Below are 23419 nucleotides of genomic sequence, written 5' to 3'. Positions count from 1 at the left end.
TTAAACTGGTTTACATTTTGTGCTGGAATTTTGCGCCTTTTTCTACTGACAAGATTTGCTTGACCAGCTATAACTTGTTAAAATTGACTATGTATCGTTTTAGTTGCAAACTACGCTACTATACAATCGATTATGACAGATGAATAAAACTTGCAATAAGACTCGATATTACTGAAGTATTTTTTCCATAAAATAAAACTATGAAAACGGATTATATCGCGTATATTGAATTTATAATACATCCCGACGTTTCGAACTCTTTACAGCGTTCGTGGTCAACGGGTGACGGGGGTTTTCATAGTTTTATTTCATGAGTAACTATCGCGGTAACCGAAGACAATATTATATTTTTTCCATAACTAAAATTCAACGATTATTTATAAAACCAGTAAGTGGGAATTCATCAAACCACAGTTTCATTTTTAAAGAACTCATATCTAAAGATCTAGACAAAACACATTAAACTATTATTACTAACGTTTAGAACCGGCACAGAGAACCAGTGTTTTGCACTATGAGTTGATGTTGTTTCGACAACAAACCGGGGCTTGAATCTCGCGACCTAAACGCGTAATTAATGAAAAGAGTGACATATTATCAACATATCATAAATCGATCGATTGCTAGTAGTCCCACTAAAGTCAGGGTACTTCCATCTCATTCTAGCTATTTGCAAGGCTAACAGCCGTCTCTTTCATGCAAAAGTAATAAGAAGGAGACGCGTTTTGCCTGCGTTAACATTTCTACAGATAAAAATATAATATCAGTTAATAAGTATGTAATCTATCTTGCACCTAATGCCACTTTACCACAAGGACGCTTTAATACAAGACAATTCTGACATTATTTTTGACTGTAGAAAACAATTTTGACAGTTCTATAATTGACGATAGACTGAGCACGCCGCGAGACCATCTACACGTTGGTAACAAACATTCGAAGGCCAAACCTGAGGTGGAGCGTAGCGAGTGTTTCTTATGCACTGTGTTTATAGAAAAATGGGGTATTAAGCCCCTCGCTCGCTCTCCACCCGCGGTCCCGCCTCGCGATCGAGCACACACACATTTATAAGGCAATTTTATACATCTATATATAAAGTGTATATAGAGGTATATAAATAACGGCCGCCCACAATCCAGGCGGCCTATTTACATCGGCAACATTAAATTGCCAAATTTACAAAAGCTGCTCCGATCTTTGCGCGTACAACGCTGTACGCTGAGCTTTTTGTCAGTACACTCGAACCGATCCGTGACCCGTGACATGTCAAGGCACAATGATCAAATAATCGGCCAAACGGACGCTTCGATTTCGACGTGACATTACATATATATCGATATATATATCAACTAAATGCTATCGAGAGTGCGCGATGTCAAACAGTAGCGTTACCGCTTGGCAGTACGACATCGCACGCGAAGGGTTAGCTCGTCTCTTTCCAACTTGAGAGTGCGAGAGAGACGTCTCGACCCGGCGAACGCCAAAGGAATCTGTGTATTGTACGTGTACACATCACACACAAAGGAACAATCGTATCGAACAGAATACACGGCATTACAAATAATTCCCAAGTTCTATTACTAGAAAAAAAAAGAAAAACAAATCCGCGCTGTCCACGCGGCAAATTATGATATATAGTTTTATATAATTTTATATGGCGCTTAACAATAACATACGCACATAGAATTTCTCATATCTTACTCTCATAGCAACAAACTTACAGACGCTCACGCGATAATAAAACTTTTAATCAAAACAAAATGTGGAAAAAAAACAATAATAATAAATGACCCGTACCGTGTTCTCGAGCTACCTTCCTAAACTTGAGACTTAGTGAAAAGAAAAAATCTTCCGGATATAGCAAGTAAATTGCAAAATATTAACTGAATATGTAGTTATAATATCCTCAGGTATGACGACCGGTCTGGCCTAGTAGGTAGTAACCTAGTAACCCTGATATTTGTTCCTGTGTCATGGGTGTTTTCTATGTATGTAAGTATGTATTTATCTACATATATAAGTATGTCATATCGTCGCCTAGCACCCATAGTAAAAGCTTTGCTTAGTTTGGGGATAGGTTGATCTGTGTAAGATGTCCCTTAATATTTATTTAGGTAAGTTAGAATCATTGTCATTAAGTCATAACATTAGAATAAAACAATTTCACACTTCTTTTTCACACAGAAAAATTATTTCGCGACAAACATGTTATAAATTAAATAGTGATTGATATATTTACTTTCTTTTCACTAAGTCAGTAAATAAGCTCCACCCAGGACGGGTCCGCTAGGCCCTCAGATTGCAAAACGCAATCACAGGAAGAGGATCCCCTCAATATATTATTTATATACATATGTACAGTATCGTGGACTTCATTCGTGGTTCAATTGTAAATATCTATATTGTTAGGTCGCGGTTAATATATAGAATCGATATATTACAATAGTGAAGGTCGAATTGGTTTTACTATTGGGCAATGTGACGAAATTTAAGCTCAGTTTTTTTTTCAAGAGATTTAAAAATGACGGACAAAAAATACTACACGCCAGCTGAACTCTTAATAGCCAGCATGAACGCAGGGTTTAATAGTGAATTAATCATTAAATGAATATCAACGAACGAGCAAAATAACTAGTTATTGCTTTCAAGGCTTCGGTATTTAAAATAACTAGACAAACATGATTAAATCAAATATAGTCAGACCAAGCTAAGTTTGCAGCGATTTTGATAGCACACTGTGCTAGGGTTAAGACATTAAATGCGGAAAACCCGACTATCGGGTATTTTATAATTTCGGTCCCAGGCCGGAGTCGATAGTCGGAAGCTTAAGCTTTATATGACTACATTTTTTTGGCCTGGCGCGGATGTCTTGTGTGGCTGGGTGGCAATGAATGTGTTAAGTAAATAATATAATTGATTTTGATAGTTTACTATTGTAAAATTAAGTTAAATTAATGCATGTCACGTTTGTGGTTTCAAATTCGCATTGTTTAGTTCTTTAGCACTAGATCTAGAGATAGTTTAATTGAATTGTACAAACAAGTCTTGTCTGAGCAACCATAATTATATAATTTCAGTAGTGGAAACTGTTTTGGCTTATGTATGTATTTAAGTGTAATTATCTATATGTGTCATTTTTCGCTGTTTGTTTCCCATTATCAATAAAAAAAAAAGTAAACGTCATAATTTCATAGAAGTTTGACCTTTAAATAACACTACCACAGTCTGTGCTATCAAAATCGCTGCCAACTTAGCTTGGTCTATGAGTTATCGAGTTTCTTTTTTACATTATTAACCAAAACAAGCAAAAGAGATTTAAAATCTTAAAGATACATTAATTCAGTTGTTTATAATATATATTTATTAACCGCGTTGTTTTTATATACATGAAGCTGTCAGCATTGCCCGGCGCTAACCTAAATCTATGTTTGTTTTATTGTCTTCCTACCGCGAATCCACCGCTTAAATTCCTTGAACGAGATGGAATCCGTCTCCACTATAATAATAGTAGAAATTATTTGAATTGAGAATTTAATTGGCGTAGATGCGTTTCTGACGATTGTGTACAAGTGTACAAATGTAGTGCATAATTGTTTTCCATCGTATTTTCACGGGAACGTACGAACGTGTCTCTCTATTTCAGTCAGTCTCGGTACAAAAAGTACTGAGGTTGACTGAACTAGCATGGACAAATAGGAACGTTTCCGAGAAAATACGATGGAAAACAATTATGCAATGCAATTATGCTTTCAATCATTATTGAAAGATTCACGTGGGACAATTTTGGAAATAGTTTGAGAGAGTTATATGCTAGTTATGTATGTAGATATTGTTTGTATATAATAAAATATCGATGGAAACGCATCTTTATAGACATCCATGGTAGGCGAAGTGAACGGGACACGTAATTAAAAATTATTGATTTGACATAAATATTGCATGCAACTAACAAAAAAAAAGGCGAATGAAAAATAACTGATAAGTTTTAAGTGATTAAAATCTGGCCTGCCAGCATTTTAATAATACAAAAATAAAAAATATTGATTAGTTTGTTAGAAACTAACTACTTTTTAAAACATGTTTCAAATTTGGATGTTGTTCGGTTTTAAGAACTCCATGCTATTCAATCTTAAACACAAGATATATTGGAAAATTACCAAGATAATAGTTAAATAAAAAAATATTTTAAGTAATTTTAATCCAAGCGCGTGTCTATTCCATAGAAACAGTGAATTTTCTTAATTTTTTTTTTAAAATGGTGTACCCTTATTTTACTAACAAACTTTTTTTTGACAATTTTGTTTTTCAGAAAAGGTTTCCTAGATTAATTCAATCCTGATGATAATGAATTTTGTTTTTCGAAACATGCCACAAAACTAAAGGAAATACAGAATATTTTTTTTATTAATTTAATTTAAATAAAACAACAGTATTTTGTTATTAAATCAAAATACCATAGAATTATTATTCATCGAATAAAATAAGGGTAAACCATTTTTAAATATTAATGCAGGTATTGAGTCTCACTTCACCTACGAGTGTCCGACGCCACCTACTTTATGTACAGTTACAGCCTACTGCGCGCGCGCACTCAGAGCACTATAAAAGTATCAAAAACAAAGTCCACAGGCGGAGCGACGGTCGCGGCTGCTTACACTATACAACTAGGTACAAATCTACACTCAAAACGGGTCACCTCGAGCAAATTTCCATTAAAAGTAGCCCGTTTCCATTGCTGAAAGGCTTTAAAAAAAAGTTTTTCACAACGCCATACTCACAATTAAGACGAATCTTATGACACCTATCTAGTTTTGGTGACATAGCAAGAATGACACGCACTTTTGTGACAGAAAGTTCTGTATTTATTTTGATTAGTTTTACCTCCATAAAACATCAATACATATTCTTATTGAATCTTGGATGTAGTGACATAACACTAAGTTATGAATATTTATATTTAAAGGTCCCAGGACCTCTGTTATTGTTCCCAGTTGGTACTTCAACTCCTATTTTCGGAGCTAGGTCTCAACCACAAGTTACAGTACTATAATATAAATTATGGCTCATTTAAAACGCCAATCTCTAGTTAGGCGACAATTTAGTACATGTAAAGATTCTCATTTCTTTATTAAGATGAACCTTTTTGCCCTTCATAATGATATTTTTACTAATTTTGAGCTCAACTGAAATATCAAAGAGCCGCGCTCTTATAACCATGACAAGGTCATACATCGTTGTATATCAATTACAACACATAAATAATAAGTCCCCGATGTACAGTCAGCTGTAGAGATATGTGACCATACAAAGTTATATGCAGATGATCAGACATCTTTACCTGTGACGTTAGCAGCCCGCGACCGTCCGCCGCCATAATTGACACGATTCACGCAACAGAACATACGAAGGACACTAAAATAGCACTAAATAAATATTGTTAAACGCCAAACCGTCGCCGACGATTCGAGTTTGAAACGGCCGCCGCCCATCGTCCGGATCGGCGGCGGCCAAAGGAAATTAACTACCTATTTTACAACTGGCTGGTATAGTTCGTTGTAGCCAGGCCGTATACTTACAAACGAAGGAGTTATATTGATACATTTTTCCCGCCGTGCTAAGCGAACCGTCTATACTAGGTAATTAGCACACTGGCATGGCAACACTGAAACGCATTTTTTTTTAAATACATCCCTTTAAGTCGTTCGCTTCGAACAGTGCATTCATACCTGCTACCAGTGTTGCCAGTTGAATTGAATATCCTTGGATATTTGCGAATTAATATTAAATGTAAATATTAATTATTGCAGTGACCGTATTGCCATTTGCAAAACAAATATTTAGGCAAATTAAGTTTTAAATTGTTTTATATACAAGTTGCCAGTGTATTTAAAGGTTTTCAATGTATGGGCAAACTTTTGAAAAGTATACATGGTACAAATCTTATAATTTAATTATTTTAAAGTACATAAACCGAAGCTCATGGGGAAAAAAATTACGACAAACTGTATGAATCAACTGATTATTATAATCACACAATTAGATTCATTATTTAAGGTGCAGAGTAAAAGTAAAAGTTTACCCATACTATACATTTATCTATACAGACCTTAGGTTCATAACAACATGTTTCATTATTACCGTTTTTCATGTTCCGCTAGTAAAATATTAGAACAGCATTGATCATGGACTAATATTTTAATACGGAGCTAGGTAGAAAAGAAATTAAAGCTCGTGAAGCATTTTGAAAGGATTATAAACAATAACGTTATGCTTTGGAAATTCAATTAAAATGACGACAAAACATTTATAAAATTATTGTATACTGTTTGTAGAAAGCTGTCGAGAATGCTTTTGTTTTCGCAAAATCATGATTACTTAGTAAAATAGAATATATGTATCAGCAATATTGTTTTAATAAAAAAGTATCATCACAAGCTTTAACTCAATACAATCATTTTATAAAGAACTGACATGAAACATTCAGAGGCAAACATTCAAAGGCTCGATCAATCTAAGTCCATGGAAACGAACGAGCTGCCACTAAACACATTCGTTACCGTGCAGCTACACAAAATCACAAAATACCTTCCGGAACGGCTCGATCTCAACGATGTGGAAATCGATGTATCACCACTGTCGCACGAGACACAACCCTAAAGGAAAACTGTCCATTTTCACCCGCATCTTCTAAAATCTTCAAGCCTCGTCTTTTGCCACTAAACACTATTCGGAACCTAATCTCTGTATAGAGTAGGACGCGCACTGTTGCAACACTGTGTACACTTGAAGACACTTGGTGTAAGTTCATTATTCCTGTGCAGCAACACTCTCGTGTAGAGTGCGCCTAGCACGGCGGGCGCGTGTGTGGTGGTGTGGTGGCGGTGGTGGTGGCGGTGGTGGTGGCGCGGGGCCCGCGCGGGGCTCACGGGTGCGCGTGCAGCCCCGGCGTGCTGGCGCCGCCCCCGCCCACTCCGCCTCCGCCCGGCAGCAGCTGCGACAAACAAACCAATATAACAAATTGTTTAGGACATAGAGGACGTGCTCGGGCCGAGACAAACGCACGCTCCGATACATCGGGCGGAGCACATTTTTACTTTTCAGTTGAGTACCGTGTTTAGGCCACAAGGCTTGCTGAGTGGCCTAAGTAAGGAAGTAAATATTCTTTATTGCACCAAAATTATACATTTTACATACATGTAAAACTACAAAGAAATTTTAAAGAAAAATAGAACCGGATCTCTTCCAGACAACCTTTGGTATACTATGTAATCGATAATTTTTGTCATCGAAATTTGGTACCTAAGTTTGAAATCTCCTCATTCTTAATCGGAATCTCTCGGAATAAACACGAAATCCCAATTTGGGACAGTAAAAATGTATATAATTTTTCCGGTTAAATATATGCGTTTTCGTAACTTTGACGATGATTTCTTTAAGGACATATGGAGAAATTGCGCTTTTATTGTACACAATTTTACCGAAATCCGACGAGAAAAACAACAACAAAATAAAAATCGGCCCATTTACGAAGTCCAGAGCCCATAACCACAATGAGTTAATGTAAATATACCTGCAGCTGGTGGGGATGTGGCTGCGGCGGCGAGGCGGTGGGCGGCGCGTGGTTGAGATAGGCCACGTGGTGGTGGTGGTGGTGCTGCCCGCCCCCGGGGCCCATCAGTGGGCACAGCACCTGTAGGACCATCAAGCGTTAGTAGGGCTAACTTGTTTGTCTCAGAAAAGGTGCCTGTCACTTTCAAGTTATTCTATGCCAGTTCGATGGCATTTATAATGGATTTTAAAAGTTTTATCAGAAACTGCATACTACTTATACGTTACAATTGGACGTAATTTTGCAAACGAGAACTAATCCCACAATTATAATATGAAAATCAAACCTTAGTGAATTTTTACATCAAGTAAAAATTTGAACTGTTTAAATAAATAAATAAATAAAAATAAAAATGTTATTTATTTAAGTATCAACCCATTACATTAAGAATAATTATTATATTCATCTAATTTATACATTCTAATCTATATTAAATTTTACTATTCTAAACTAAACTAATTATTACCTAATCTAACACTAATTAAATATTTGCAGCGGAGGCCTTGCTCATACAGTAGGTTGCGTACACTACGCTAACAATGCTGTTCATTGATTCGCTCACTCTCCCGACAAACGACCAGTGCCTTTTACGCATTATAGCGTAAAAGTCGTCTACTCTGTTCACGGCGAACATGCCAGATGCATTTAGTGTAGTTGGTTCCCGTTTGCAGAATCACGTCCAATTTCACTGATCTAAACATTCTAAACGAACTACATACATTACATTATTAGTTACAGAAGGGAAAAAGCAGTATACACTTTTAACTTAATATTAGATGCTGATCTGATTACATTTAAAATCGATTTTAAAAGCCCATTTCGTGACATCAGGGTACAAGTTATAATTGTAATCATTGAAAACAATCACATGTGATCAAATGGGTTTGGTTGGCCAAGTCCAATTGGCAAACAAAAATTGTAATTAATGTTTACGTTTCTGTATTTAACTTCGTTCTATTGGATTATTTTTATAATTTGTCGAAATAACGATGAATAGTTATTAGACTTTTAAATAATAAACTATAATTTAACTAAAAATAAAACAATCATAGTGTATACTGACCTGGAAAGGCGGCTGCTGGTAGTGATGGTGCGGATGCGGATGTGGATGCGGATGGGGATGCGGATGCGGCTGCATGGGGTGCGTGTGTGTGTGTTGGTGCGAGTGTGTGTGCTGGTGCGAGTGCGGCGTGTGCGCGGGGGAGGGCGGCGGGTAGAGCGCGGGCGAGGCGGCCGCGGGGGAGGGGGCGGGCGGCGCGTACTCCTGCATGCTCATCGACCCCATGGACCCCATCGACCCCATGGACCCCATGGACCCTATGGACGGCATGGACGACACGCCGCCGCCGTGGTACATTCGCACTTGGAAGTTCGGCTGCAACAAATACAATATATGTTAGTATTGACGATCACTTAAGCATTTATCACAATTATGTTATATGTACAACAATGACAACCGGTTTTATTTGATCGACCAGCGTAATATATCAATCAAGTCATAATATCGACAACATAGTTTACTTTTTCCAATTTTCGACATCATTGTACATATACAGTCATTTTAATAATTCCTTTCCGGCCCAGGCCTAAGCGACCAAGGCTTAAAAAGTACTTCAGGTTGACGAATTAAAGCAAGTGTACTAACCATATGTTGATAATGGAGGGCCGGTTGCTGCTGGTGGTGCGGGGGTGGATACACGGCTGGCACAAAAGGCTGCATAGGGGCCGGCGTTAGCAGTGGTTGTCCAGTTGCTGTTGCCACGCCTACGCCGCTGCCAACACCCACTGAGAAAGAAAAAAATATAATGACCGTGCACGTAAAGGTCTGCCATCATATCATCATTTTTTTTTCATCTAGTAGCCTAAACAGAAATCTTAATCTTGGGACTTCACGTCAAAAGACAGACAGGTGCCCTCTACAGTTCACACGCGTTCGTGTTGAAGGGTTTGACACCTTATCAACATTATATAATGCTTTCCGGCAATAAACATGATAAACGCAATTCATGATGCATGAATTGCAGGGGGCAGCAGAAGAGCGCCCTGTTTATTGGCGCGAAAGTTTCATTAATACACAATATTAGTATTTATTCTAGTATAACAAGTGAAAGTGATCTGAAGTCAAGTGGGGTTAGAATTATACCTCTTTTTTTGCATTAAAACGTGTCTTTTAATTGTAAAACGCTTTTTCAAAATCAGTAACTATTACTTATGAAAGCAAAATAATGTAAAAGATCGTATTCGTTTCTGATTCTGATTTGATTTATAATTGTTGCATATTTGCCGTGACTTATTTTTCAAAAGTAATTTTTAATAAAAATACATGTCAAGATTGTTTACCTTTTTTCTAACAACAAACGAAACCGTCAACGCCATCTATTCGAGAGACGACAGTTAGCGCCATTACCTTTGGCCTACTCTCGTATAGATGGCGTTAACGGTTTCGTTCAATTTTAACGCATATCAGTGAAAGAGCATGGCTCAAAATAATATAAAAATAATCAATGCAAATAAATAAATCATTCCATTCCATCCATATATAAATACATTTTTTGATATTTTTATTTTTAGTTTTAATCGTGTGTCGATAGATGGTAGTGAATTTACTGTGGCTACAAAATTGACTATGGCAGTACCGCTCTATCCTGTTATATCCTCTTTGATAGTAGTAAGTACGTACCTTTCCGGAAGTTTCTCTGTTGCTGCGCGGGCAGCGGGCCGTGCTGCCCCGCGCCGCCCGCCACCGCCGCGCCGCCCCCCATAGCTCCGTAAGCCAGCTGCAAGTACCACATGTCTTTACCATTTCTACCACACATAGCACGTACGCACACCGCACAGGCTTGTGAACATGTTGAGCGCAACCCTGGCACAGGCGGCGCTAGCGCGTGCTAGCGTCCGTTCCATAGCGGTGTGCGGCAATTACTATGGTAAAACCTCAAAATTGAGGCGGCCGCAGGTACTTTTAGCGACGCGACGAAATCGCGGAATGAGACATGCCTGACCCTGGTAATGGGGTTGGCCGGTCGAAATAATTAGCAGATGGCGCCAGCATAGCTTCCCTTGTGTCAAATTTCCGTTTTTTTAATGCCCTGGATGCCAGCCCTTTAAGCCAAATCTCATAGAAAAAGGGGCAAGATATGATGGCGCCATCTCTGCAAACCTTTGACAGTTGCCAACCCCTTTAGTGTGGTACGCACACGTAAGCAGTATAGTTTATAGCAGGGACCGGACAACCCTTTCCGCGATAAAACCCTTTCAATGGGCGACACTTAAACACGGCTAACACATTGAAAGACTTTCCCTTTTGAACTGCAAGCCCATTCATACCCTTACCTTTGACTAACCCTTACCGAAAAGATTACTCAAATGTGGTAGCTTTATATAAGGGTTTTTAAAAGCAAAACAAAGGGTTTCGTCTGGCAAAGGGTATGGTGAGTTAAGCCTTATGCAATACCCTTATAAAACCCCGATAAGGGATAGCGGGCCGGTCCCTGGTTTATAGTTGTATAGTTTATTTGCTCTCCGGCCGGAGAGCGTCTACTTTTTTAGTATACACACTTTTGCCAGTTAATAAGAAAGTCTCAGCCTCACTTAGATCACATGTTTGTCGGCCTAGGTGCCGAGAATTACATATGACCGGAGACATCTCTTACTTTACTCTGCCACAGTGGACGCGTTTGCAAATATGTACCTAATATTATTTTATCCCGTTTTTCATATTCTACCTTTATAAATATCCGCTCTAGTCACATGTCAAAAAGCAATTATAGGGTTGTGACAATGGAAATTAAAACCGATTTTTTACAATTTTCGATTAAATCTGCAATCAATTATATTGTTGAAACCTTGGGGCCATGGGGACCAAGTGCGCGTCGGCTGTATAAAGATTTGGCGACGCGCCTAATAGAGGCCTCGGGCGACCAGAGGACTGGCCACTATTTCGCACAGCGTGTTAGTATCGCTATACAGCGTGGAAATACGGCCAGCCTTCTGGGCACCTTCCCATTGACGGCGATTTAGGCCAAATTTTTTACCTACAGGTTAAGTTTTATTATGAATAATGAAACTCAACGACATTGAATTTTTTATTTTAATAACATAATAATATATATTTTGGTGATTTGTGTCTATTATAATGAGATATTCTAAGCTACGAAGATATGTATTTTTTTGTCCTATTAGGTAGTAATTTTTGCTAAAAAAGGATTGGTCTGAAACGTCAAAATGAAAAAAAAAAAAAAAACAAATGTCACCCTAATACCCTTTGCGTTTGAAAAATACTACAGTAGATACTGTACAGATGTTCCCCCGTATTCATAAAACTTTACGGGCCCGATTTAGTTAAATTAATGTTTTATCCCTTTCTTACAAATACATAAGTCAAAATGACAGATAAAGACAAACTATTCATAGCTAATTCAGGCCAGTAACGCGTTGAATAACGCTAGTAGTGCATAATGGTTTTCCATCGTATTTTCTCGGAAACGTTCGTATTTGTCATGCTACTTCAGTCAACCTTAGTACTTTTTGTACCGAGACTGACTGATATAGCAAGACACGATAGTACGTTTCCGTTACAATACTATGGAAAATAATTATTTACTACAACTGTAAATATCTGTACCGCTTGATAATTGTTGCATCATCAATACATAGTATAAAACAAAGTCGCTTCCTGCTGTCTGTCTGTCCCTATGTATGCTTAGATCTTTAAAACTAAGCAACGGATTTTGATGCGGTTTTTTTAATAGATAGAGTGATAGATTGAGTGTCCTAACCTACGGTGCCCAAACATGGTCGCTCACCGAGAGTCAGAAGTCCAAATTGAAGGTTTGCCAGAGAGCAATGGAGCGCAGCATTCTAGGTGTCACAAGGATGGATCGCATCCGAAACACTACACTGCGCTCCAGAACAGGCATAGCTGACGTAGGGGAGAAGACCGCTAGGCTGAAGTGGGACTGGACAGGTCACGTCTGCCGCATGCATCCGGATAGGTGGGCTAGTATAGCCACCAAGTGGATGCCGCAAAAGAAGCGCGGACGTGGCAGGCCCAGGCGGAGATGGCGGGACGACTTAGACACCTTCACTAATAACTGGCCGGAAACAGCAAAACAACGGGAGTCATGGAAATCTAAGGGAGAGGCCTTTGCCCAGCAGTGGGATACTACAGGTTATAAAAAAAAAAAGAGTGATTCAAGAGGAAGGTACATATGTATAATACATCAGCATTGCACCCGTGCGAAGCCGGAGCGGGTCGCTAGTACAAGATAATTGAAATATTTTATATTTAAATTTAAATATTTAAATTACATTAATTGTGTCGCTTAACTTCAAACTCGGGTAAATCCATTCGACCCTCTCAGCAAATATCTACCCTATTACCTTTTCTTAATAACAAAATCGTGTGAAGCTTCTTGCATGGTTACTCCTAAATTATTACCAACACAACAATGGAGGTACTTACAGGTACTCTGACTTAACCAGTCCTTTGTGATGCGTCCTTTTTGACCGTCTCAACCCAAGTGAACGAGTCTGTCCCCGTTACTCCGTGCCCCACCATTTGCTAAAACTACCGTGTTGCCAACAGTATAATGTTACTTTCCCAGCTACCCCTGTATTAATCGGGGTAACGTACTAATGTTGCTACAGTAGAATTATTATTTAACTGCTATCATAAATGTTAACATAAATAAATCATGACATTCGTATAGTCTGATACATGGATTTACCCATGCAATTACCACCGATAAATCAAATCAAATAGGACTTTGACATTGCACTAGGTACCTTGGGACCCACGGGCCACGTGTGTACACTGTGTACTACATTGAATCTTAGAACACAGTCTCTCTTCTTCCTCGCGTTGTCCCGGCATGCTGCCACGGCTCATGGGAGCCTGGGGTCCGCTTGACAACTAATACCAAGAATTGGCGTAGGCAGAAAGCGACTGCCATCTGACCTTCCAACCCAGATGGTAAACTAGGCCTATTGGGATTAGTCCGGTTTCCTCACGATGTTATCCTTCACCGAAATGCGACTGGTAAATATCAAATGATATTTCGTACATAAGTTCCGAAAACGTCATTGGTACAAGCCGGGGTTTGAACCCGCGACCTCCGGATTGCAAGTCGCACGGAGAATCTTAGAACACCGTATTAAAGTTAAAAATAAAGTAAACCGATTGATTGATTGGGTTATACAATAAGACTATCTCTCGATACTCTCGATATGAGTTTAAGGTCGCGAATAACATCGCTACAGATAAGCAGATAACGCACTCGCTGACCTGATTATTAACACGAACATGATAAGATTATAACATCCGTGTGTCTGTGTTATTATTTTGTTTGAAAGGAATTATGATAATTGTTGATTAATCTTGAGAAGGATTAGTTTGAGGGATAAAATAACTAAAACTAACTACTAACTAATTTATTTCAAAATTGTTTTAAGTAACGAAAATGTAGTTTTAAATTACTTTTTCAACAAACTTGCTCAAAACGACGTTTTTATTCCATCGATTTTTGGCTCATAATCCTAGATATTAAACACGCGTGCTCTTTCAGTGTATTATTCCACTCGTGGTTTTTCATTATATTATCCGACTGAGTTAAGAAGCTAACTGATTGCTAATAATATGCATGGAAAGGGAGCCTTCTTTAATTGGTCGGACTGGCGGGCACGGGCGCGCGGCCCGGCCGGCCCGCCCGCCGCGCCGCCCGCGGCCGGGGCGAGCGAGGGCCGGCCGGCAGTACGAGTATGACAGATGAAACACACAATACTAACTGTTTTAACTAACAAAATTTGATTAATATGAAAGTTTCATTTTTTTTCTCGCAAGTGTGTTGAAAAACGTCGTATGAAACGCGTGTGCATTGGTCATTACACACATCGGCTTTCTTATTGCGCGCTCGCTTACAGCTCGCGCGCACAATATCGCCTCGTGTGTAATGACCAACTTAGCACACTTGTATCATAATGTACTATTAGGTCACATGAAGTAGCCACACACCAACACACTAACCAATGATAGTGATTTCAATAAACGGTTTTAATGCAATGCATTTATTAGTTTCGTCCATATGAATTTACATATGCACGCCACAATTCAGAATATGTATGTAATTATTATAGTCTGTGTATATATTAGAACAGAACTATATTATTGACAGCATATAATAGATCTTTTAAAATCCATATGATTTATGAACCTTACGTGATAACGAATAATTTACTTATTTATGCATTGCTGCCAAAACGGTATTGTGCTATTGAATAAATCAATAAAATGACATACCTAAAATAACAAGTAAAGCCGTATCAAAACCCAAGTATCACTAGTATGATTAAGCCTGACTTTTGCTCCCAGATAGCGCCACAGTCACTCGACAAACTCCGTGACCGGTGGTCGTTCAGCATGTGGTATTTTTGGCTTGGCGCATTCTTCGTGTTACTCAAGATCTACAATAGATTGTCTTCGGGAATATGTTACTCCGACACAGTTATGATGGGGAAAGTGGTGATCGTTACGGGTGCGAACAGTGGTATAGGGTTCCAAACGGCTATGGAGATAGCTAAGAGAGGGGCTAAGGTGATATTAGCGTGTAGGGATGATGTTAAAGGGAAGCGTGCTGAGGCATCAATAAAGAAGGTTACGAAGAATAATCTAGTTAGATATGAATATTTGGATTTAAGCTCGCTAGCTTCTATAAGAAAGTTCGTGGATGAGTTTAAACAGAAAGAGGCTAAATTGGATGTTTTGATTAACAACGCCGGCGCTAGCGGTATGGGTGGAAAGAAAACTGCGGATGGTATAGTGAGAGATATGCAGGTGAATCATTTCGGGCCGTTTCTGCTAACGATTCTTCTCGTGCCGTGGCTGAAAAAGGGTGCTCCTGGCAGGATCGTCAACGTATCATCTTACTTCCATAGATTCGGGACGATAGAGGATATAAATGAAGAAGGAAGGTATAGTTTCTACAGGATTTACGCTAACAGTAAATTATGTAATATATTATTCAGCAATGAGTTAGCTAGAAGATTGGAAGATACCGACGTAGTGGTGAACAGTTTGAACCCGGGGCAGGTTAATACATCATTTTATAAGAATGCAAAGTTCTTGGAGAAGTTGAGAAGTATGGTGCTCTTCACGTTTTTCAAGAGCCCCTGGGAAGGTGCGCAGACGAGTATTTTTCTGGCGATTTCTGACGACTGTGATTTCATGACGGGGAAGTACTTCATGGATTGTGAGGAGAGTAAGATGTCGTTCAAGGCCACGGATGAGGAGGATGCCATGAGGCTGTGGAGGATGTCTGAGGAACTAGTCAATCTGAAGCCGGAGGAAGCTATTTGAGTTAGGCTTTGTGGTAGAACTATAGAAAAACGACTAGTAAGATAAATAGAATGGTGCAATAACATCGCAGGTTGGATTCTGATTGTAGTAGATGGCGTACAGTGCCTCGTACATTATGCTAGATAGTTAAATGAGCGTTTCTTTTTTTGCCATTTTTTTTATGTGACCTTATTTGCCACTTTTGTGTTATTTCTAGTTAGGATTACGAGCCCTTTTCATCCTTATCTTAGGAGAAAAAAAGTGTCTCAAATTTCCAACTTTCCTTTTTGTTACCGCCATCATACAAAGTATATGGGGAAATGGTAACACGATAGGAAAAAAAACTTGGGATATTTTTTTATCCCATTAGGATCGAAATAGTTCGTGATTCCGAGTAAAAATAGTACAAATTAAAAAAAAAATACAAAATGAATGAGTGGCATTTTTTTAAAAGATAAGATAATATTTTATTGTCATAATTGTGTAAAAAGTATAAGAAAGTGTAAGAAACGGTCAAATGTAAAGTTTTAGCAATTCAGATAACGACAAAACGGGCTAACTAAATCAGTTGTCTAACCTACGACAGTGGTGTACTTTGTGAGTCCTATTATTATTTATTCTATGATTTTACTTTGTTGATTATCAAAAATCAAGAATCATCAATCAATCGATTTTCATGACAAATAGACGTAAGGGCTATTAGAGTGGGCTCAGTAGCAGTTGATTTGTAAAATCTTTATAAAATTAGTAATGATCTTTTCCATGTCATGAGTCCAAAACTTAACAATAAAATATAAGTGGAAAAAATTGTTACGGCAAAGATAGATATAACTCCGTAATAGATGGATACAGTCTAAGGAAAAAACGTGCCTCGAAAATCACGAAAATTTGATTCTCGATCAGATGGCGCCACTAGTTTTGGCCCACACTCGTATAGAGGGCGTTGACTGTTTCGTTTGTTATTTATAATTTTAACGCATACCAGTGAAAGAACATGGGTCAAAATCATATAAAAATAATTAATGCAAATAAAAAAATCATTTATCCATATTTAAATACATTTTATCGTATTTTTATAAATATTTATTTTTAGTTTTAAAGTGTGTCGACAGATGGCAGTGAATTTACTGGGGTTACAAAATTTACTATGACAGTACCGCTCTAGTATAAGTTACTCTATGGTTACGGTTAATAACTATGTAATGATATTTGTTTAATATATTGTGTTACTATTCTTCCTGCACAAGTACATTGTCCCGACGGAAGACCAGCGCTGGTCCAGCCAGGCTAGCACCATGCTGAGTCGTGGCATATGTTATTTACGTTACCTTCGTATTTTCCTCTTTTTTTGGCCACGAATAAACGCTATCTGTCTATCTATTTTGTAACTGTAAAAAGTTTTCCTCTTCCAAAGAGTAAATTGCAATAGCGATCGCAAGTGTAATATATTTAAGTATTAATTATATTTATATAGTATTTATTAAACCATTTTTATAATAAATATGAATTTTTATTAAAATTTTAACTAAGCCCAAATTTTCTCATAAGATAAATACGTTCATAATATGATCAACAAAATAATTATGAATTAATTATGTAATAGTGTCAAGAGCAAACACGAACATCGGAATTAAAACATATTTATTAACCTATTGTATGTTCGAAATCAATTTTATCTAATATTTTACATAAATAGTTAATTCTAGTGGTGACGTGACCGAGAGGTCTAAAGAGAGACGTAAGCTGAAGGCTCCGGTTCGATTCCGGCCTCGGCCACTGTAGGGGTAGGTCACTTTTTTAATTATATGACGTCATTTATTTCAGCCAATATTTTTTTTGTTACAATGCCTTACTCTACAATAGTACCTACCTATACAAAAAATAATAAAAATGAAATTATTAATAATTAAAAATTCAAATAAATAATAATGTTCCAAAATAATCAAATAAATAAATCAAAATAATCAAAATTAATAATTCTAAATACAATTTACTATTATTTTACAATCGGGCTTTACATTATTTGCCTCTATTTTTCATAAATGGGGCAAACTAATGCCTACGCCCATTCTTGGGATTAGTTGCCAAACGGACGGAAGCCGTGGCAAAATGCCGGGACAACGAGAGGAAGATGATGATGATTTGTCATAAATGGGGCAGTCAAATCTATAAGCAAACACTCCCAGAATGCTGTTGTTTATAATGTAATGAATCTATATCCCCGTCAGACATCCCAGTTTTCCCGAGGGACTACAGTATGGGGTTCTTCAAAAAAGGAGTGTACAGGTTTTTAAAGGGTCGGCAACGCGCATGTAATATCTCTGGTGTTGCAGGCGTCCATAGGCTACGGTGACTGCTTACCATCAGGCGGGCCGTATGCTTGTTTGCCACCGACGTGGTATAAAAAAAAACATCGTACAGTCGAAGGCAAAAATATCGATCCAGACAAAAGGCTCAAAAATATGTGAACACGACTTTATTGTCTAAGGTGTAAGAGCGTACACATATTTTTGAAACTTTGGGAATGTATATATATTTATGCCCTTGACTGTACAGTAAAAATAAAGCGACCTTTGCTCTGCAGACGCGTTCAGAGCGTATTGATATGAATTGACGTGTTGGTATGACTATGACAAGATTATGATAAATCGGGTACGGTTGTGAAGATCAAATGACGTCAAACATTACACAATTTCAACAAAACAGGGTTCACCACGAGGGGAGGGGATGTTAAGAGGGACCTTTTCGACGCCGTGTCAAACACAAAACCACCAAACGACTCTCAACAATCTGCCAGGAGAGGGCTCTCAGATTCTTTGGGCACATAATGCGATCGCCACACCACAGCCTCGAACGTGACATCATACTGGGGCAAGTTGAAGGCAAGCGCGCTAGAGGAAGAGCCCCGGCAAGATGGTCGGATTCCATTAGACAAGCATGTGGTTCCATGCAGAGGGCAGCCCACATAACCCTTGATCGCGTTAAATGGAGGGATATAGTTCTTGGTCACGATCCTCAGTCATGAGGGAACGACGAAGAAGAGAAGAAGAAGAAGTCAAAAACAAAAGCTGTCACTCGGACGCCACGTCACCGAAGTGTCAAAACTGAAGAACTTTATGCATCTGTACGTAGGTCTATGTTGCTTTGTGGTCTGTGACGGATTAATCCGTCTGGCGTCGGACGTACGGTGCGGTTATATCCGTCATTGGCGTCAAAAAGGTCAAAGAGGATAAAAGCAACGCGATATAAAAAAAACTGTAGGCTATGTTAATTGACCTAACATGATACAGTGTCTAAGAGTGTCTGTAAATAACCAACCCGTTAATACTAAGTCTTCGTCCGCACAGACAGGCGGCTTGCTAAAATAGCGTCTAAAGCCTAATAGTCTAAGAGCTAGCTACGGAAATAGGTTTGCAATGTATACAGCAACGTAATCCCTCTAGTTAGTGTGCCATAGTATCATTATTAATTAATCCGGGCGCCTGACAGCTGTTCAGCGGTGAGTGTGTTACCGCACCTAGGACGTCACCTGGCACTACTTTTCTCCGAATTAAAACGCCTGGCAATGTTATATTTGAATTAAATACATAATTAGCTATTATATCACACCATTAAATCATTTTACGGTTTAGACTCACTTGTTTTAGTCACTCGCGCGACATGTCTAAACCGTAAAATGATTTAATGTTAGTATGTCTCACAACAGTTTACAACCCCTTTGTTGCCTATCTACTTTCACCGCTCAACAGCTGCCAGGCGCCCGAATTAATTAACTATCATAGTATGGCACACTAACTAGAGGGATTTCGCTGCTGTATAAATTGCAAACCTATTTCCGTAACTAGCTCTTAGACTATTGGGCTTTAGACGCTAAGCAAGTCGCCTGTTTGTCTCTCAGTCTATAATGGTTTGCATTCAGTGCGTAGTTAGCCGAAAAACAAACACGTTTGTTTACTTCGATACACGCTAAGCGACTAGCGGCCGGTCGCGAAAATTACAGAATGTTCGTTTTACTAAGTGTGGTATTCCAATTGTGCAATGTCTTGGTCCAATGTATATTTGCGTCTCACATTTTGCTTAATGAGAATGTGAGACGCAATGCACATTGGACCAAGAAATTAAACAGGTGGGAATACCACCCTAAGCTACTCGCTAGGCTCTAGACAGTCTAGACGATAAGCACGCCTGTCTGTACGGCCTAACCTAACCTCAACGAGGGAGAGGAGTGTTAGGGTCGGCAACGCGCGTGTAATATCTCCGGTGTTGCAGGCGTCCATAGGCTACGGTAACTGCTTACCATCAGGCGGGACGTATGCTTGATTGCCACCGACGTGGTATAAAAAAAACCTAACACATCAAATATAACTAATTATAACATATCTGAATGTAAAACTTACAACCTACGACTCATTTGTTCAGATTATTAAATATAAAAATAACTTTTTATCGATTGTATAGGTATATTATGTGATGTGGCTCTTTCCATAGTAACGAAATAAAGTATTTGTTAGTTAAAACTTACTTATTATTAGTATCAAACGACAGATATTAGAAAAAAAAACACGGCAAACGGATTAGTGACATTATAATAAAGCTAAAAGTGAGGCAGACGTCAATATTATATTCATAATTTTTAACTAATTATTTTATTACTGTAGTTAGTTTTTAATTAAAAATATATTTTCTAATTAACTGTACCTATAAATTTAAAACTGAAATAATTATAACTGTGATTATTTTTAACAATGATAATGATTAAAAAGATATCAAAATACCGCAATATTGTCGCAAAAAAAGCAAAAAGTTTTGTCAGAAGTGGGATTCGAACCCACGCCCACAGAAGTGGACTGCGACCTGAACGCAGCGCCTTAGACCGCTCGGCCATCCTGACTTATCCCAACCGAGCGAAATTAACGGCAGCTTGCAAACGGCTCGCTCTTAAAATAGATCAGTAGATAAACAAAGAGAATAATAATTTTCGTGTTGGATTCAATTGTAATTTAAATTATAAATATCTAACTATATACAGGGTGGCTAAAAAGATAAGTGCATTCCCGTTGCCAGGGAGGTTTTGGGATTATACTGAGCAACTTTTACTATGGGACCAACCACGAAATCGCGAAAAAAATGTTACTCTCCTATAGAAAATGGACCAGCCAAAATGTATGAAACAGCCAAATTTTTATTCGCGATTTCTGGGTTGGTCCCATAGTAAAAGTTGCTCAGTATAATCCCAAAACCTCCCTGGCAACGGCAATGCATTTATTTTTTAGCCACCGTGTATATAGCGTCAAGTAGCGGATTTATCAGTATCGCTACTTGACACCAGATGTCAAGAGTGTCGCGTCAAACTAAAAGCGTATTGCTCAACAATTTACAACTAATATTACAAGCGAAGGAGTTGAAAACAGTTTCGGTTATAATATTAGCTGAAAACTGTTGAGCAATAGACTTTTCGATTGTTGCGACATTCGTGACATCTAGTGTCAAGTAGCGGTACTGATAAATCTGCTACTTGACGCTTGTCGACTACGAAAATAAGCGACGTTTTGGTTACGCGCATTTCAAGGGGATTGGCGGTCTAGTATTATTAGTCTACTCTCAGATTATACTCACTATTTGTGCCATTTTCAACCAAAAGGGTACTTATTGTCGCTTGTCAATAAGGCGCTATTTCCATATAGCTTCAATTAGAAATCAACCTTATCGACAAGCGACAATGTGGTACCTTTTGGTTGAAAACGTCACATTTTCAAGATAGTCGATAATGATTGACGTAATCTATGATCATATTTTGCCTTAAGCATTCGTTCACTCAAAGGACTTGGTTAGTAAGGCACGCGCTAGATCTGAGGAGTGACTCCAAGTACACTCGTCCTGTGTTATGTCACACACCACTGCACACAGTTACGTACAAAAGTGCACTTCAAACGCACGCTGTTCGGGATAACATACGAGACCAATAGGAGAATAGCATTATTGGGGGCCATTTATATAATATCAAACACTTTCCACCTCTCCCGCTTAGACCGTAAGCCAGCAACGGATTTTTACGACCAAGTTCTTCCCGAGCAATTACTCGTAAAGTGGTTTAGTAAGGCAGATACACAATGAAGCCTCGTGAAAATCAGCTGCCGCTCCGTCGGTGAATGGAGGAATGGTCATCCAATATATCTATACAGGATGGCTAAAAAATAAGTGCATTCCCGCTGCCAGGGAGGTTTTGGGATTATACTGAGCAACTTTTACTATGGGACCAACCACGAAATCGTGAAAAAAATTATACCTTGCCATAGAAAAAGGACCAGCCAAAATGTATGAAACAGCCTCGTTTTTTTTTTCGCGATTTCGGGGTTGGTCCCATAGTAAAAGTTGCTCAGTATAATCCCAAAACCCCCCTGGCAACGGAAATGCACTTATTTTTTAGCCAATGAAGCCCACTGAAAGACATCTGCTGCTACGTTGGAGGCGTTATCTAACTTAGGGTGGTATTCCACCTGCTTAATGTCACTGCGTCTCACTCTCTCGTTAAGCAAAATGTGAAAGATGGAATACCACCCTTAACCACAACGAGTTATCCACCCAGGAAACTATGATTAATGAAATTTGTTCTTGGATTTTGCTTCTGCTGCTGACCATACAGATCTATCCATTGTGATAGTTCTCCTATTGGGTCCCGCATGTCCCCACGCTCACCGCGTCTGCGCGGTCCCGCTTGTCCACCACGAGAATCGGCGGCCCGTACTGCCGGCACTCGCAGCTCATCTCCATCTGTTCACGCACGTGCTTTACTATGTGAAATAGCTCCATGCATGTTTTTTTTTTTGTAATCATAACTTATATAGTTTGAACACCGGAAAAAATAAAAATACTTTTGTAAACCATCACATTAAATGTTGAAAAATTTTGAGCGGTTGAAACGCTCATAATTTTTAGCGCGAATTCGACAGAGCGTGATGACGTCACACGTTGGACGGTCCAACTGACGTTTGCTACTAACGACACTTATGTGAACTAATCTGTCGAATGCGTGACGTCACGTGACGTTTTCGCGGGCAAATCTTTGTACTTTTTCTTTATTATTTTAAGCAATTAAATAATTTAATAACGGAAATGCATTTATAACATGATTTTAAAAAAACATTAATTCCTGTCATGGTTATTTTTACCTGAATCAAAGTAATCTGTTTAATACAGTATGCACGAAGTACTAAAAAATGTGACGTTTTCAACTAAAAGGTACATTGTCGGTTGTCGGTAGGTTGATTTCAAATTGGAGTCTTATGGAAATAGCGTCTTACAATAAAAACCCTTTTTGGTTGAAAATGACACATATATTAAATCACATTTAGAAACGGGTCTATCGCGAATTTATTTTGTTACCTTTATTTACCGACGTTTCGACACAGGTTTCACCCGCGTGTTAGCCGCGACCACGACCAGTGAAACCTGTGTCGAAACGTCGGTAAATAAAGGTA

The 23419-nt window shown here is 38.5% G+C and overlaps 2 protein-coding genes and 1 non-coding gene across 3 annotated transcripts in view; 1 reads left to right on the top strand and 2 right to left on the bottom strand.

Annotated features, from left to right (window-relative positions):
* Window positions 1-6833: 6833 nt before the first annotated feature.
* The window catches only part of LOC134749966 (ataxin-2-like protein), a 61420-nt gene continuing 44834 nt past the window's right edge, over window positions 6834-23419 (bottom strand). The window contains exons 16-20 of the mRNA XM_063685003.1: window positions 10290-10386; window positions 9255-9394; window positions 8673-8984; window positions 7571-7690; window positions 6834-6991 (exon numbers count right to left, since the gene is read on the bottom strand). Coding sequence (XP_063541073.1) covers window positions 6923-6991; window positions 7571-7690; window positions 8673-8984; window positions 9255-9394; window positions 10290-10386 — 738 coding nt within the window. The 3' untranslated portion in view covers window positions 6834-6922. The remainder of the gene's footprint in view (window positions 6992-7570; window positions 7691-8672; window positions 8985-9254; window positions 9395-10289; window positions 10387-23419) is intronic.
* Window positions 14903-23419, top strand: part of LOC134749941 (retinol dehydrogenase 12-like) — a 463382-nt gene continuing 454865 nt past the window's right edge. The window contains exon 1 of the mRNA XM_063684968.1: window positions 14903-15975. Coding sequence (XP_063541038.1) covers window positions 14952-15962 — 1011 coding nt within the window. The 5' untranslated portion in view covers window positions 14903-14951 and the 3' untranslated portion in view covers window positions 15963-15975. The remainder of the gene's footprint in view (window positions 15976-23419) is intronic.
* Window positions 20749-20832, bottom strand: Trnal-cag (transfer RNA leucine (anticodon CAG)). Its single transcript has one exon. It is a non-coding gene; the product is annotated as a tRNA-Leu (tRNA).

This window comes from Cydia strobilella, chromosome 19 (genome assembly GCF_947568885.1).
Source record: "Cydia strobilella chromosome 19, ilCydStro3.1, whole genome shotgun sequence".
NCBI lineage: Eukaryota > Metazoa > Arthropoda > Insecta > Lepidoptera > Tortricidae > Cydia > Cydia strobilella.
The sequence above is the reverse complement of the archived record's forward strand: the minus strand, read 5'-3'. Positions and strand labels throughout refer to the sequence as shown.